Genomic DNA, 15958 nt, shown 5'->3' on the forward strand with positions numbered 1-15958 from the left:
AGGAGCAGCCTCAGCCCAGGGAATTGCCCTTGCCCTGTGGTATTGTCTACGGTTACCATACGTCTGGGTTTTCCTGGACATGTCCTCTTTTTTTGGCCCCCTGTCCTCATCTGGGCAGGTTTTTAAAATCTGAGCAAATGTCTGACTTTGCACGAGCAGCTTGGATGCTTGAGGCAGGGCGCAGCTGGCAAAGTGACTGGCTGTTGGGGCTAACGTGCTCTGCACACGTGCCCCTGGCAAGTAATCGTGTGTGCTGGCAGTAGCTGTGTGGGCAGCAGGGCTGGGGGGACAGGGCTCCGAGTCAGGATTGAGGGGCACCAGCCGGGCTGGGAGGCAGGCGGCTGCAGATCAGGAGTGAGGGGCACTGACAGGGCTGTGGGACCAGGGGCTTAGGAGTGAGGGACAGAGGCAGGGCACAGGGTTATCACTGCCCCCCACTCCCAATCATATACCCCTCCCTTTCTCTGCCCCCCACCCCACCACAGGTGTCCTCTTTTTTGATCTTGGAAATGGGGGTGGGGGGAGGAGGACAGACAAGGGAAAGAGCAAGGCCCAGCAGGGTGAGGTTCTTCCCCATCAGACCTAAGTGGCCCAGCTAGATCAGTGTTTCTCAACCGTTTTAGCTGCCAGACCTCCCTCCCCATGTGCTCTGACTGGAGCTCTAGCTGTGCGCTTGCCAACGGGGCGCTGTGCAAGTCAGAAAGCGGCCGGAGGGGCCTGAGAACCACTGGGGCAGAGTAGGGTGACCACCTGGCCCTAATCGGGTGGGGCGGTCGGGAGTGGGATGGTCAAGTCCCGGTCCCAGGCTGCACAAACCCGGGCCGGCGCGTGTCCTGCATTCGCGGCATGGTGCAGGGATGCGGGTTTCCCCGTGGGGGCGGGCGGCGGGCCAGCCGGAGCGGAGATGCTTGGGGCTGCCGGGAACGGGCTGCAGGGGGCGCCACATGCACCTGCGCGCCCACAGACATGCACGTGGCCTGAAAGCGCTGGGCAGTGGGGAGAGCAAGTCCCTGCAGGTAAGCCTATGGGGCGCAAGGGACATGGGAGGGTGCAGACTGAGGCCCTTAGGATGAGGGAGGGAGTGGGGCAGGGGCTGGGGCGGGGGCCGCAGCCCAGCCGGGACAGTGCATGGGGTCGTGGGTGCAGGGCTGGGACCGGGACAGCTCGCCCTGGTGGCGCGGGGGAGGGCGGCTCCTCGCCACCGTGCACAGCCCCGAGGAGTCCATGGGGGCAGGCGCCCCCAGGTCTGTGCTGGGCTCGGCGCTCCCCGCCCTGGTGCCCTCCCCAGCGAGTGCGGCGCGGTGGCGGGGTGGGGTTGCGCGGGGGGCCCGGCGGAAAGGCAGTAGGGGAGGGCCCGCCCCTCTCCGCTCCGCTCCTGCTGGCCCGAGGAACAGGCGGGCACGTGTCCTGCCTTCCTGTTTCAAAAAGGGCGGAAGTCGGGACCAGGGAGGCCGCACGGGCCCGGCGGTGAGTAGCGGCCTGGCCGGACCTCCCCTCCCCTCCCCTCCCCTCCCCTCCCCTCCCCGCCCCGCCTTGCGCTGCGGACAGCGCCCGACGGCTGCAGCGGTCTGTGCCCGGGCGGCGGGGCCCCGGGGCTCGTTCCCCTGCGCGGTGCGGCGGAAGGGCCGGGGCCGGGGCCGCCTCCTCACCCGGAGCTCCCGGCTCTTGCTCCGTCCATAAGGACCCAGCGTGGTCCCGGCCCTGGCCCCAGCTCCCCCGTGCGCTCCGGCCTCTGGGCTCTGCCTGTTGCCTCCTGGCAACGCGGAGCTGGCACCACCAGGAGCCCGCGCCCGCTCCTCAGGGTGCTCCTGCAGGGACCCTCCAGGTCCTCCGCTTTGGACCTGGTGCAGGAGAGGACAAAACCCCGGTCCGCCCACGGGGTGAAATTCCTTCCCCTTCTGCTGCTGAGTTCAGGAGGAGGATGTCCAGGTGACTGCACATCAGCTCAGGGGATGATCCTGCATTGCTTTTCTTCCTGAGAGCAGCCCCTACCCCCAGGACAGGGTTTCTAATGAGGCTGAAGTTGGTTCCTGGTTCCTTTTTCAAAATTAATCTAGACTTAAAAAAGGTAGTTATTAATGAATTGCATGTTTTATATAGAGAGAAATTCATTAGCTATGCATATGTACTAATTAATATGTAAAATAATATCCCACATCAAGTACAGAGCCGTAAATAAAGGTCAGATTAAGATGTGATTATGGGACCAAGTGCTTCTTGGGCCACCCCAAACTTCTTGTCACTGAGAGACTGTCCCAAAAAACCCTGACCACAGTCCTGCCTGATCCAAAGCGCAGTTTAGCCATGCCAGGCTGCAAACTGACACCCCTGTGCCCACTGTACTAAGTATAATGGCTCGAATAAGGAAGTGGCTCTTGGGATGGGATTATGGCTAGAAATCCTGTTTTTTGGGCAACCCCACATCGTACCTCTGTGGCACCGGGGCAGTCTCCTGGACACATCTGACCAGAGTCTTGCCTTGTGCACAGCACAGATTGTTCATGCTAGGCTGCGAAGTGGCAGCCTCCAATGCCTACTGTACTAAATACAGTAATGGCTTGAATAAGGAACTGACTTCTGGTCTGAGGTTATGATTGGGAATCCTTTTTGGGCCACTCCACCCCATGTCGCTGTGCCACCGGGGGACTCTGGCTATACTTTGGCCATGCCAGGCTGCCAACCGACAGCACCTCAACCACTGTTCTAAGTATAATGGCTCAAATAAGGAACTGGTTTTGGGCTTGGGTTATGCCTGGAAATCCTTCTTGGGTCACCCTACACCATGCCTCTGTGGCACAGGAGAACTCTCCTGGACATCTCTGGCAAGGGTCTTTCCTGGCCCAAAGCGCAGTTTGTGTATACCAGGCTGCCAACTGACAGTTCCCCCATGCCCGCTGTACTAAGTATATGGGCTCAAATAAGAAACCAGTTTTGGCTGGGTTTATGGTTGGAAAACTTTTTTGGGCCACCCCACATCATGCCTCTATACCACCAAGGGACTCTCCTGGACATCTCTGACTAGATCGTCTTGCCCAGCCCAAACCATGGCTTGGCCGTGCCAAGCTGCCAGCTGACAGACCCCTCCTCCCCTCCCCTGCTTCCCACTGTACTGAGTATATGGGCTGAAGTGGGGAATTAGCTTTTGGGCTGGGATTATGGAAGGAAATCTATTTTGAGCCACCCCACACCATGACTCTGTGGCACCAGGGGACTCTCTTGGACATACCTGACCAGAGTCTCACCTGACCCAAAACGTGATTTTTTGGTGCCAGCCTGCCAACTGACAGCCCCGCATACCCACTGTACTAAGTATAATGGCTCAAATAAGGAACTGGCTCTTGGGCTCAGATTATGTCTGGAAATCCAGGTTGGACCATTCCATGTCATGCCTCCGTGGCACTCTCCTGGACATCTCTGACCTTAGTCTTTCCTGGCCCAAAGTACAGTTAGGCCTTGCTAGGCTGCCAGCTGACAGCCCCACAAGCCACTGTACTAAATATAATGACTTGAATACGGAACAGTTTTGGGGCTGGGATTAGAGATGGAAATGCTTCTTAGACCACCCTACACCCAGAGATGTGGGGCGGAAAATTTTCCAATGCTTTATTTTCTGTGGGAAATTTTCTATTTTAAAAAATTCATTGTTTCATAAAATTCATTAGTAAAAATGGATGGATGCCAATACAATATTAGGCAAGCTTGGCAGTTTCAAAGTTGTAATTAATGTTTTTCAGGTGATTATCCCTAGGAATTGTGTGAGAGAGTACACCTATGTTTTATTGATTTGTAAACAGGAGAGTAAATACACTCACACAATAATCCAAACCAAAAATCAAGTTATGAATTCACCTAATTGGCTGTGTATGTCAAATAAAAAACAAAGCTAAAATTCTTATTTCATCTCAGACTGCAAGTGAAAGCAAAACCAAAACTGTGATTAATTTTTGTTTCTTTTTTAGTTCAGCAAATACACAAAGCAGTGTCTCATTTCTTTTCTTGAGTTGGGGAAGTTGGAAGTGTTTGCATAAGATCTGTTAGGTTTTTTTTAGTGCTTTTGGTTTGAAGTAGTCATAATAATGCCTAACCCCCCCAAAAAAACAACTGGTGTGTAGCATCATTATAGTGAAGTTCAAGCCACTGAAGGAAGGAAGGAAGTTGGTAGATGTAAATATTGAGGGCAGGAGTATGCTAACAACGCAGCAAGAATGAAGAAACATTTAATAGCATGTAGAAACAGCCCTGAAAGAGTACAAGCCACATACAGAAAGCACAATGAAGTGGTGGAAAAACATCATCTGAGAAAAGTCTACTTCAGGAATCCTATGTAAGTAAACAAATTAATATGATAAATAACATACAGTATAGACTAACATCTATATTGTTTTAAAACATTATAATTTTAAAAGTTGTCGATGCAACTTTGGGCTATTTATTTATTTATTTAAAATATTTGTATCCTGCTTTTCTGCTTGCAGTAAGCACCCAAAGTGGCTTACGTTTAAAAATAATTTTTAAAAAAATTACATAATAGATAAATAGTTAACTATTTCAACCCAGCCAAGCAAGCTTAGCCCTCTAGCTGATGGCAGAGCCAGACTATACTTCCCTCTGGCTCTGCAGTCCCAGGGCAACTGAGCAGCAAGGTGAGCAGCAGAGTGTTCTTTCTGGCAGGAAGGTGGGGAAGCAAGCTCCCTGCCACTTCTCCTCCTTCTGATGGATGAGGCCAGACCAGAATAGGCTAAAATAATATTTTTCTCCCTTTTGTTGCAGGAACTTGGTAGCTCAAGTGAAATAGTAGATTCGCAAAAAATGGAAAACGAAAATGTTGAGCTGCCAGGTCTGGGGGAAGAAGAAGCAGGATCCTCGCTTTCAAGATCACTGTCACCAGATATGCGATCCACCACGAGTAGCTGTTCAAAATAGTCAAGCTTTTTATCAGGGTTTGTGGACAAAATGTCAAAAGGACATCAAGAAAAAGTAGATGAGACATTAGCTCGAGCTATATTTGCAAGTGGTATACCTCTTTCCATAACTGAAAATCAATAGTGGAAGGAACATTAGAAACTAATTTACCACCGCCACATTGTTGCTTATCACATTCTTTCTTGAATAGAGAGTATGACTGAGTTCAAACAATGGTTATTCAAAGGATTGGTCAAGCAGAATCACTGACTCTGATGTCAGATGGATGGACTGATATACAAGGAAATCCTTTATTGAACATTATGTTAGCGACACCTGAGCCAATATTCCCGAAAGCAATTGCTACCAAATCTTCTCATCACACAGGTGTATACAGGCTATGTCCTTTGTCAGAAGATTCAACCCATGAGCAAGACAGCCAAATACATTAAATGAGGATACTTTGCCTTTAATATTTGCCATGCAGCTTTCATGTTACTCACATTATCAGATACAAAGGCTTGTACCCTGGAGGGGCCTGCACTTTCAATCTCTTCACTCATAGCTAAATTTAATAATTTGATTTCACCTCAAGACAGAAAGGAGAAATAGACTAACAAATGAATGCACTGCTAAGCTTGTTTCTGTTTCTCAAAATCTCTTGCTTCTGGAGAATCAGTCAGAAGCACAATTAGTGAAGAAGATGCAGTGTGATGAAAAGTTGCCCTTGCCCAGAGACTCATTGGTAAAACCATCCTTTAGCGAAAGAGAATGTGGTTCAAGTAGTTTTGAATTAGATTTGCCTCAGTCTGATTCTGTGATGGAACTAATAAGTGCGAGTGATTCTACAGACAGTGACAGTGAAACTGGAGGTGCCGCAGTGACCTCAGTGGAAGAGAGTTAAACTCTGTTGAAGTAAATGAATGGACAACCATGATATATCGTGCACAGTTCTTTGGGTGTGCTAAAATTGGTGTGTCAACAGTTTTCAGTGCTTTGGGGTTTTTTTCTTAAATTTAAACAATGTAAGGGAAGTACATGCTATTGTGTATTCTCTTTATGGTTTTACAAGTATTAGAGTAAAAATAATTTATTTCCACATAAAGCTTTGGATTTGTTTGGATATAACATTTAAACCACATTAAGTGTGCTGTATTCAATTTAGTTCCTAATCAGATACTTCAGTTCAAATACTTTTGGCTATTGGGACATAAAATGAACATGGGGGTACTTTTTTAGTTTTGTTTACTAAATATAAGTGAAATAAACATGCTAAATCAGATCATGCTCTATTTAGGGCATTGGAAAATTTTCCAGAAAACCCACATCTTTGGTAGCTTTGAGCTTCTTTATTGCACTTAATGTTAAACTTGTAACACAAATGATTTCTAACCGTAGTTTTATTTTCTGGGTGTGTATGTAGATGAATATATTAAGTGCAGAGCTTAGTTGTTGATGCCGAGACTACTTTATACTGTTTTGTCAGAGAGGCTCTCTCTCTTGTTGCTAGGACGTGGATGAAGTGTCTGTAGCATGAACATGTCATATCTTTTAAACTGTTCTACTTCACAGTGGTCACATGCTGCGCAAGCCACAGGCTGCACCCGCAAGGGCCACGTGTTGCTTATGCACAACGGTGAGCTACAGGTGCCTGATCCATTTGCCACGCAGATGCCCTTGTCACTGCAGTACATCCCACACAGGCACCCCTGCCTCCACTGCTGCACTGCACAGGCACTTCCTCATCCATCCTTTCCTTTTTCTCCTCCACCACTGCACCACACACCCATGTGGGCACCCCTTCCGCCACTGCACTCTGCACCTGCACAGCCTAGATCCTCCCTGCACATCTGCCTGCGCACTATTCCCATGTCCAAGGGCAGGAAGCAGCTGCTGGGGACAGAGAAGATTGCAGTGTGTTTTACATATTTAGCAGTAATGGGAAAGAATAGTAAGGAAAAATAACTGGAAGAATGTTACATTGTAGATAGTTGAAGGACAAAGCCTTGGCTGGGATAAGCTAGTTGGGGCCGGTTCTGCTTTGAGCAGGGGGTTGGATTAGACGTGGCCAGCTGAGGTCCCTCCCAACCCTCATTTTCTATAACCCAGCAGAGGAGGTGCCTAGGGGCCTGCTGTCTGGGGAAGGCAGCCCCAGGTGCCCCTGCCTGCCTCCTGTTTCCACTCTGGACAAGACATTATTACAGTAGACATTGTACATTGCAAGACCTTGTGTTCATCCAAGTTCTGCAAGTAAGAAAACAGGGTTTCTTTCTTAATGCTACATCTTCTTCTTTATATATTTAGCTAATTATCTTCAAGAAAGCAGTTTCTTTATGGTTTGTACAATATCCATGAAAATAGTATTCTTAACTGTCCTGAAAATGCTGAGCCTGCCATAATGTACATACATTCTTACCAATGTTGTGTGTTTGTTTTAATCATAGACAAAAAGAGTGTGTGGTTTCTGCTCTACGTAATGAGACTGGCTATGTAGACCTAAAGTAGATCAGCACACTTGTGGGTTTTTAAAGCTTTTCACTGAAGACTTTTGAGTTGCAGACAGAAGAAATGGATCTTGCAAATGAAGATGCAATGCCGAATACGATGTTTGATTGGGACTATCTTCTGTGGGAAGTTCGTTTTTTTTTAGTAGTACTTGGCTTTTTCTTCTACTTAGGAGTGTTTCTTCTGTCTCACTTGTTGTCCTCCTGGATCAGTGTCACTTACCGTACCTTGCCATCAAAGGAGAAAGTCTTCTGGAACATAAAAGTCACACGTGGTGTTTTTGGACTTCAGAGTTGGGTTTCTGGCTTGTGGGCCTTACTCATAGATCCTGTTTTTCAAGCTGACAAAGTATATTCACAGCAGAAATGGAGCTGGTTTACCTGCTTAATAGCATCTGGATTCTTCTTACTTGAAAATGTAGCCGTTCATTTGTCTAACTTTATTTTCAAGACATTTGATGCATTTGTAGTAGTACATCATTTCCTTGCCTTTGTTGGCTTGCTTGGTCTGATACTTAACACCAAGTCTGGACACTACCTACCCTTGATGGGCATGCTACTTGAGATGAGTACTCCGACCACCTGCATCTCCTGGCTGCTTTTAAAGGTAAGATTTGATCATTGCCTTGTGTTCATTAGTTAAAATAGAAATTGCCCTTGTAATCCAGACGTTGCCAGTTCCCCTTATACAAACCCACAAGCAAAGAAATACTAGCCTCCAAATTGGAAGATTACTTCTAGGATTGAGAGGGAATTTTTCTTTGAAATTGGAAGTGAATCAAACCATATTGAATTTAAGCCCCTGAAAAGTAGTTAAATAGGGCTAAAGTCAGCAAGAGTTAAATCCCTGCTAGTAAGGCACTACAATGCATAATTTGCAGGCACCTGGCTGCTGGAGTTGAATCCAGAATCTGGAGTTAGGTGTCCTGACTCCCTTTGCAATACATGAAGAGAGATAGGTGCCTCAGAGTGGCAATTCCAAAAGCTCATTTTTAAGTGACAAGTTCTAGGTAGAGATGTAAAATTTCCAGAAATGCTGAAGCCATGGGAAAAAAATGTTTTTTTCCCCAATTTTTTTTGAAAAATTGAAATATATCCAATACTTATTTTCTTACCACCCTTTGCAGATCTAAATTCACTTTGTTAGTTTAAGAACATAAAATGTATTATGTGTAACTTGGTTTGCTCATAAAATTATCGTGTTTGGTGTATTTATTAAATTTAAAAGTATAGTTTATTCAGACAATAATTACAAATTTACTAATTTAATTTATTTTAAAATGTTTTTAATTTTTGTTACAAATGAAGCTACAGGCTACTGAACTCTAACGAACCTAGCATCTCTTAGTTTTTGCCATTTTATAAGAGGCAGGCAAAAATTAAAGTTGAAAAGGTAAGAAACTGTCAACATTGTAGTGAAACAGAGAAAGTTAATATGTATTCTGGACTTAGTCTCCTCCACTGTGTCAAGCAGATACAGAAAGCACTGGTTTTTAGAGAAAGAGCTGAGAAAAAGTGAAAAAAACTCCAAGACTCATTGAGTACAAATTTGCTACATGAAACTTTATTTAATCAGTCCCATTTTCTGAGCTATCACTATCAGCAGTTTCTGCTTCTTCTGATCCTTCATTTTTATCATCTTCATGGACTTCTGAAAACTGAAGATTTTCCCAGACTGAGACGAGCTTCTCTACTCTTTCACATGTTAGTTTATTTCTTAATATAGCTTGAGTATACCCAAACATAGACCAGTTTCTTTCACATGCTGCAGAAGATGGAGGAATCTGAAGCAGGTGAGAAGCAAGAGGAGTCAGAGGCAGTGTCGTATAAAGGCCTTGCCACCATGTTGCAGGAGGGATATATTTGGCAGAATTCGAGACTGTATTCCTGGACCAAATACCTGAAGATGTTCTGTAATCTGCAACATTTGAAAGTACCTTTCCAACATCAAGTCCTAAGTGTGTTGCTTGTTTTGTGATCCAGTCAAATAGTAGCCGTGCTATCATCACTAACATTTCTGCCTTTGAATCTTGGATCCAAGAGATTTGCAGCAGCATGGGCAATTATTTTCCTGATTTTCAGGTGTCATCTTGTCTACAAATGAAGCTATTGAGAGTCTTTTGTATACAGTTGGTTGCAGTATTGGGTTACTTGAGGCTGTTGATTGGGACACCTTTGCGATGCTGATGTTATAGAAGAAGACACAGCAGCAGCGGTAGGAGGACTTCTGGATCAAGAACGTTGGAAAGAGCTACCTGCATTTTCATCATCATGATCTACCTCCTCACTTACACCCATGGAGGATTTTTTTAATGTCTGCAGGACACTCTTTACATAAAAGGATGTGTTTGGTCATCCTAGTAGGATTTGAAAACACATATTTCATTTGACAGTATTTGCAAGTCACATTTTTTTCTCAGAATAACTTTCAGTGTGGAAATGCTTCCATATGCTAGAAGTTGGTTGCACGATTTTGCTGAGGGAGAACAAAGACGCATGTAATTTAGTGGCTAGTTTGCATATATAAACACTAAGCTACAGCATGTACACATTTAGTAATGGATGGAGGAGAGGCCTCCTCAGAGTTAACTGTGAAGACCTTCCCTGCCCTGCAGGCCTCACCTCACTGCTAAGTGTTACCAGATTTGCCCATCACCTTGGGGTGTGCTCATTTATTAGGGATACATTTCTAGGGTCTTTGTAATTCTACCAATGTGCTGCTTGTGTTACTTGTGTTTCTGTACAGAGCTGTATATCTCTCTTCTGCAAGTCCTCACCTCCAATGGAGCTATCTTGCAGGACTCAGTTTCAATGGGGCTGGGTTCCTCCAGTCACCAAATCAGTCATCCACTCAAACACACACAAATTAATGTGACATGCCTGACCCAGCCGGGTTGATCAGCATGGACAGGCTGACACCCTCATATACCAAGAATCAGTTCATCAGAGCAACAATAAACTGCAGTCAGACACAAGCACACAGGTAAACAGAATACCTCTGAATCCGGCTGGGTGTCCAGCTGACACCCTCATGGGCCAGCATTCAGTTCATTAGGGCATGTCTGAGCCAAACTGGGTCAATCAGCCTGTACAAGCTGATCCCCTTATGTGTTTCAAACTCAGCACGTCTCAATCTTTAGGCTCTTGATGAGCAGACCCCACAGTATTTTTGGGCTTCACAGGGATCTTTAGCTTAGGTAAAAGAAGTGTTGCTGCAGAGCAAGTGGGGAAGGAGAAGTAGAGAAGGAAAAATATACCCAGTTACTACCAGTTTGACTATAAAATTTACGTATTGCTGAGCATATGAAATATATAATGGTACTAGTAGTAATAGACATGCAAAAGAAAAACAAACACAAACAATTACAGTACTACCCTGGTTTCACTAAGTATTTGGGGAAACTTAGCTCAAGCTTAACTAATACAGTTCAGGTTTAGAAATCTATGCGTAGAGAGAAAAGAGACAAGAGAGAGAGAGAGCTGGGATCTCACCAGTCCAAGGCACTTGGGTTGCAATGCTGACAGGTAAAGTTCTTAGCACAATCTTTGAAGGGAGATGATCTGTTTCTTCCAGCTTCTCAAGAACAACAGCAGATGGTGTCAGAGAGACTTCTCCTCTTGAAGCACACACACACTTCGTTGCTTTTTTTTCAGATTTTTATACCCTCAGTTTAGCTTCTTCAAAGCATTCTTAATAGTGTAAATAATTATCTTTTCTATCGACAAGGGGTTATCTGGTCTGGAACATCTCAAGAAACTGATTGATAATCAGGAAAACATAAGGTTAAGGAGTAACCAGACACTTAAGAGCCAGCTTGAAATTCCTATGGATAGCAGATATACTGATGGGATATCTCATGGTTTCTTCGGAAACAATAGATAGCTTGCAGCATCAGGGTTTTGGATTTTTACTTGTGAACAAGTTTCAGCTTTAGCTTAGCATGACTTTTCCAGATCTTACTATAGTCTTATTAACAGACTTAAGGCAGTCATAACCTTTTGTGGGGAGAACTTCCACCAATCATCCCAGGAAAAGTATGATAACACTTGTGGTCAGGGCTCCAATGGGCTGGACGCTGTGATGAACCCTTTACCTTTGTTCAAGTGTTGCCCATACCCCCTCTGACTCGGTCTCTTGCTTCAGCATTCCCTAACCCAGCAACTGAGTTTTAGTCAGTCAAGTTTAGATAGGCCTCCCATAGTGGGACTGGGGAAATGTACGGCCTGAGATGCCTATTAAACAACTTTACTTCTGCTTAGTTCTGGTTAGATTGGGGGGCAGGGGGAGGGGGGAGGAGGGGAAGGTCCTTTGTAAATCCAGATTAGAACTGGTCTGATAAATGCTGAGCTGGGTGTGTGAAAATGTGAGTTGATTAGCATTTGGAGCACAGATTCCCCATCATGCAGTGCTCCCCTGCTTCTCTGATCCCAGAGTTCACTGTAGTCTTTGCTTCGGGCTTTCTGTTCTCCATCTCCCATGTAAATGTATGGTCATCTGGTTCCACCTCAGTTGCAAATGAGACCTAGGGCAGTTGCTCCCTTATCTGGAGGGCTTTAGGTATGTCTCCCACTGCATCTTAATCAGTTTTGTTTTGGGGGGGGGGGGGAAGGGATTCTTTGTGAGTCAGACAGGCTGCGTCCTGTGCCAGGGTTCCCCAACAACATGGAGCTGAGAGGTAACATAAGGTTGGGTGATTTGTCACAAAACAGATTAATAGGAATTCAATTATGACTTACATAGGTTATGAAAATATACTAATGCAGCTAAAAATATAGTTTAATATACTGAATTCAGAGAAATTTAAACCCTTAGCTTTCAATAAAGAAATATACTTTCTTTTAGCTCCTTTGTGCTGATTCTGTACTTCTGTGAATCTCAAGGTCACAGAGCCAGGAGGAGGGAGGTTCCCTCCAACTCCAAGGGTAGCAATACATGAACACTTTGTCTTAAACATTTTATTCATCATTGTAAAAGAAAACATTTCATAAGAGGTTTTTCTACATTTTTCCAAAAACTTCCCATTTTTCCAATTTTTTGGAAAACAAAAAAAGCCCTCCAGGAGAAAAAATGGGAGAAAAAGGGTTTTTTTTTTCCCAAAAGGTCTCTCTCTTTTCCAGGCTTTCACATCTCTACTTCTACGCAGGTCCTTAATTGGAATTATGAGCCATAGTTATTACCTGCATTGTAGGTGTTTAGTAGGTTGTCTACTGACAAAAGAGGCAAAAGGTCTACAGTCTGATCACTTGTGTTTTACATGATAAAGCACTAGAATAAATGGTTATCCCATTGTCTATCTGGCTACCCGTGATCATGCAAGATAGATTTTCACCTATACTGCCTGGGCAGAGGAGTTTGACATGTAGCCTGGCAGCAGGTGGTCTTGGATTTACTGAGTTCTTCAATTTTATTTCCAGTCCATTCCACATATTTATACATGGGTTGCTCTAGTAAACCTTTTCTGATTTGGTTTATTTAAATGTATTTGTTTTATTGAGACATGGGAATTGGATTTATGTCCTTAGGAAAATTACAGCTTTTAGTAAATATGTTTTCTTATCTCCCTTCACCATTTTGGCCTGTTGCTTGACACCAGTGTTTCTTTTCACCTTGTTTTACAGTTTTCTCTTTGTTTTTACAACTCCTCCAACAAACATAACACAAATATATCTACTATAGGAAAACTGTAGTAAGTTTAGTGATGTCAATTACTACTGTTACTACTAACAGTCTTAATCTAAACCTATAATGTATTAATAATGATACATATTTTTTAGGCTCTATTATATAATGTTTCTCTTCAGGCCTTTTGCTCTGTTTTTAATTTGAAAAATGAGGCTGTAAAATGAACCTGCTGGAAGAGAAGGAAGAAGTTCCCATTTGTATCATAACCTGGTGATTAGACGACATGCCCAAGAAATGGAAGATTTATGTTCTAGACTGCCCACAGCCTGAGGGAATTCAAACATTTTCCACCCCTCCTGTTGACTCACTGTGAAAAGACAGGTTCAGGGGAGCTAAAGGACAGAGCATGCTCAAGTCTGATAACCACTATCTAGCCTAGCAGTTAAGGCTTGGGAGGGGTATCCTGTTTTAGGATTATGTTCTATTTCCTACTTGAGCATTTTCTATTAGAACAGTCATGGGAAACTCATCTGCTGCCACTGCCACCCCAGCCCCTGCTGCTGCTTCTGCCACCTAGGGCAAGGACCCTGGTAATTACACCCCTGCTTCTGCTTTGTAAAGACCATGTGCATTGTTGTCTTGAAGCAGCAATCTCATTTCTTGTCTCTGTGTTTTCCAGGCTGGCTATTCTCATACCATTTTCTGGAAGGCAAACGAGTGGCTAGTGATCCATCTGTTTCACTGCCGTATGATGCTTACTTATCACATGTGGTGGGTGTGTATTTCCAATTGGAATGATGTGGTGGAAAACCTTGGACTTCTGTATTTTATCATCTTATTCCTGGGATTAGCTTCTGTGTCAATTATTTTTAACCCTTACATGACGTATAAAAGGACTATGCATGTTGTCAGTCCAACTGACTGGAATTTTCCACATGCAGAAGTGAAAAATGGACAGTTTGGGAAGCTGAATGGTGAAACAATCCAAAAGAAGAGGATATAATACTGAAACAGCTGGCTGTTAGCTTAGAAGCAAAATAACACCAGAAGAATATAATGCAAGTAGAGCTGCACTGATGCATCAGTCTGATATCCGTATCAGCCGATATCCCTCCTTAAAAATTGGCTATTGGTATTGGCCTCCAAAATCTCTATTGGTGCACCACTAAATGCAAGTTTTTTTAATGAGTTCAAAAAAAGAAAATTAGTTACAATAACTCAGTGTACATGTTGATTAGTCTTTAACTTGCTATCAGAATTCCATACTTGTATACCAAAAGTGTTGAAAAGTATAGCTTTTTTATGTATATTCATATACACACACCAAAAATCTTAGACTACTTTATCAGGATTTATGCTGACAATCTTTTACAAATTGAATGTTGTTGCTCCATTCTGTAATAAAAGGCAGCAAAAATTATATCCAGTCTTCTAGCATTTTTCATCGTAGGATTCTCCAAATATTTTCTGAATACCTAATTAAGCCACACCACATCTCTTTAGGGAAGAGCAGAATTAAGACCATTTCAGGATCATGGAAGCAGCTGATATTGAAAACTGACTTTTATTTCTGACATTGAAACTAGGTCTGGAATACAGAATACCTGTTGTACTCTAACCAGTAGACCACTCCACACTGAGACCACTCCATACAGGCGTAGACCCTGAGATGGTGCAGAGGCACTTGGAGGAACTGGATGCGTTTAAGTCGGCAGGCCCAGATGAGCTCCATCCGAGGGTACTGAAGGCACTGGCTGACGTCATTGCACAGCCACTGGTGGGAATATTTGAACACTCATAGTGCACAGGCCAGGTTCTGGAAGACTGGAAAAGGGCCAGTGTGGTCCCCATTTTCAAGAAGGGGAGGAAGGACGACCCAGGCAACTATAGGCCAGTCAGTCTCACCTCCATCCTAGGCAAAGTCTTTAAAAAAATTATCAAGGCTCACATTTGTGAGAGCCCGGCAGGAAAAATTATGCTGAGGGAAAACCAGCACGGGTTCGTAGCAGGTAGATCATGCCTGACTAATCTAGTCTCTTTTTATGACCAGGTTACAAAACACCTGGATGCAGGAGTAGGGGTTGACGTTGTTTACTTAGACTTCAGGAAGGCCTTCAATACGGTATGCCACCCTATACTGGTGAACAAGTTAAGAGTCTGTGACTTGGATGACTACAAAGTCCGGTGGGTGGCGAATTGGCTAGAGGGTCGTACCCAGAGAGTCGTAGTGGATGGGTCGGTATCGACCTGGAAGGGTGTGGGCAGTGGGGTCCTGCATGGCTCGGTCCTTGGACCGATACTCTTCAATGTCTTCATCAGCAACTTGGACGAGGGAGTGAAGTGTACTCTGTCCAAGTTTGCGGATGACACAAAACCGTGGGGAGAAGTGGACACGCCGGAGGGCAGGGAACAACTACAAGCAGACCTGGACAGGTTGGACATATGGGTGGAAAACAACAGAATGCAATTCAACAAGGACTCAAGCGCAGGGCTCAAGTGCCTATATACTAATGCTAGGAGCATGGGAAACAAGCAGGATGAACTAGCGCTCCTGCTTGCACTAAACACCTATGACTTAGTGGGGCTAATGAAAACCTGGTGGGATTCATCCCATGACTGGGCGGTACATGTTGAGGGCTATAGATTGTACAGAAAGGACAGGGTGGGGAAGAAAGGGGGAGGGGTTGCGATCTATGTCAGTGAGCAATATATATCAACCCTCATCAAGACGGAATCCAAGGATGAGGAAGTAGAAGGATTGTGGGTTAGGCTACATGGGGGGCAAGGAGAAAGGGATTTGGTGGTAGGGGTCTGCTACAGACCCCCACATCAAGGGGAAGAAAGAGATTCGGGGCTCCTGAGGCAAATCTCGGAGACCATAAAAGCTAAAGAGGCGGTAGTCATGGGGGACCTAAACTACCCGGACATC

General features: G+C 44.7%; 1 protein-coding gene across 8 annotated transcripts; it reads left to right on the top strand.

Moving 5' to 3' along the window:
- The first annotated feature begins 939 nt into the window (after window positions 1-939).
- LOC109283419 (protein CLN8-like) lies at window positions 940-14449 on the top strand. 8 transcript variants are annotated; one of them, XM_059730081.1, is made up of 4 exons: window positions 940-1016; window positions 4771-5875; window positions 7347-8013; window positions 13709-14449. In XM_059730081.1, the coding sequence occupies exons 3-4, from the start codon at window positions 7471-7473 to the stop codon at window positions 14030-14032; spliced, it is 867 nt and encodes a 288-aa protein (XP_059586064.1). In that variant the 5' UTR covers window positions 940-1016; window positions 4771-5875; window positions 7347-7470; the 3' UTR covers window positions 14033-14449. The 8 variants fall into 8 exon arrangements, with proteins under 8 accessions (XP_059586064.1, XP_059586080.1, XP_059586059.1 ...); XM_059730076.1 differs by lacking the exon at window positions 940-1016 and adding an exon at window positions 1363-1467 and having other exon boundaries at window positions 4771-5927; XM_059730072.1 differs by lacking the exon at window positions 940-1016 and adding an exon at window positions 1363-1467.
- The last annotated feature ends 1509 nt before the right edge of the window (window positions 14450-15958 follow it).

This window comes from Alligator mississippiensis, chromosome 1, assembly GCF_030867095.1.
Source record: "Alligator mississippiensis isolate rAllMis1 chromosome 1, rAllMis1, whole genome shotgun sequence".
Taxonomy (NCBI): Eukaryota; Metazoa; Chordata; order Crocodylia; family Alligatoridae; genus Alligator; species Alligator mississippiensis.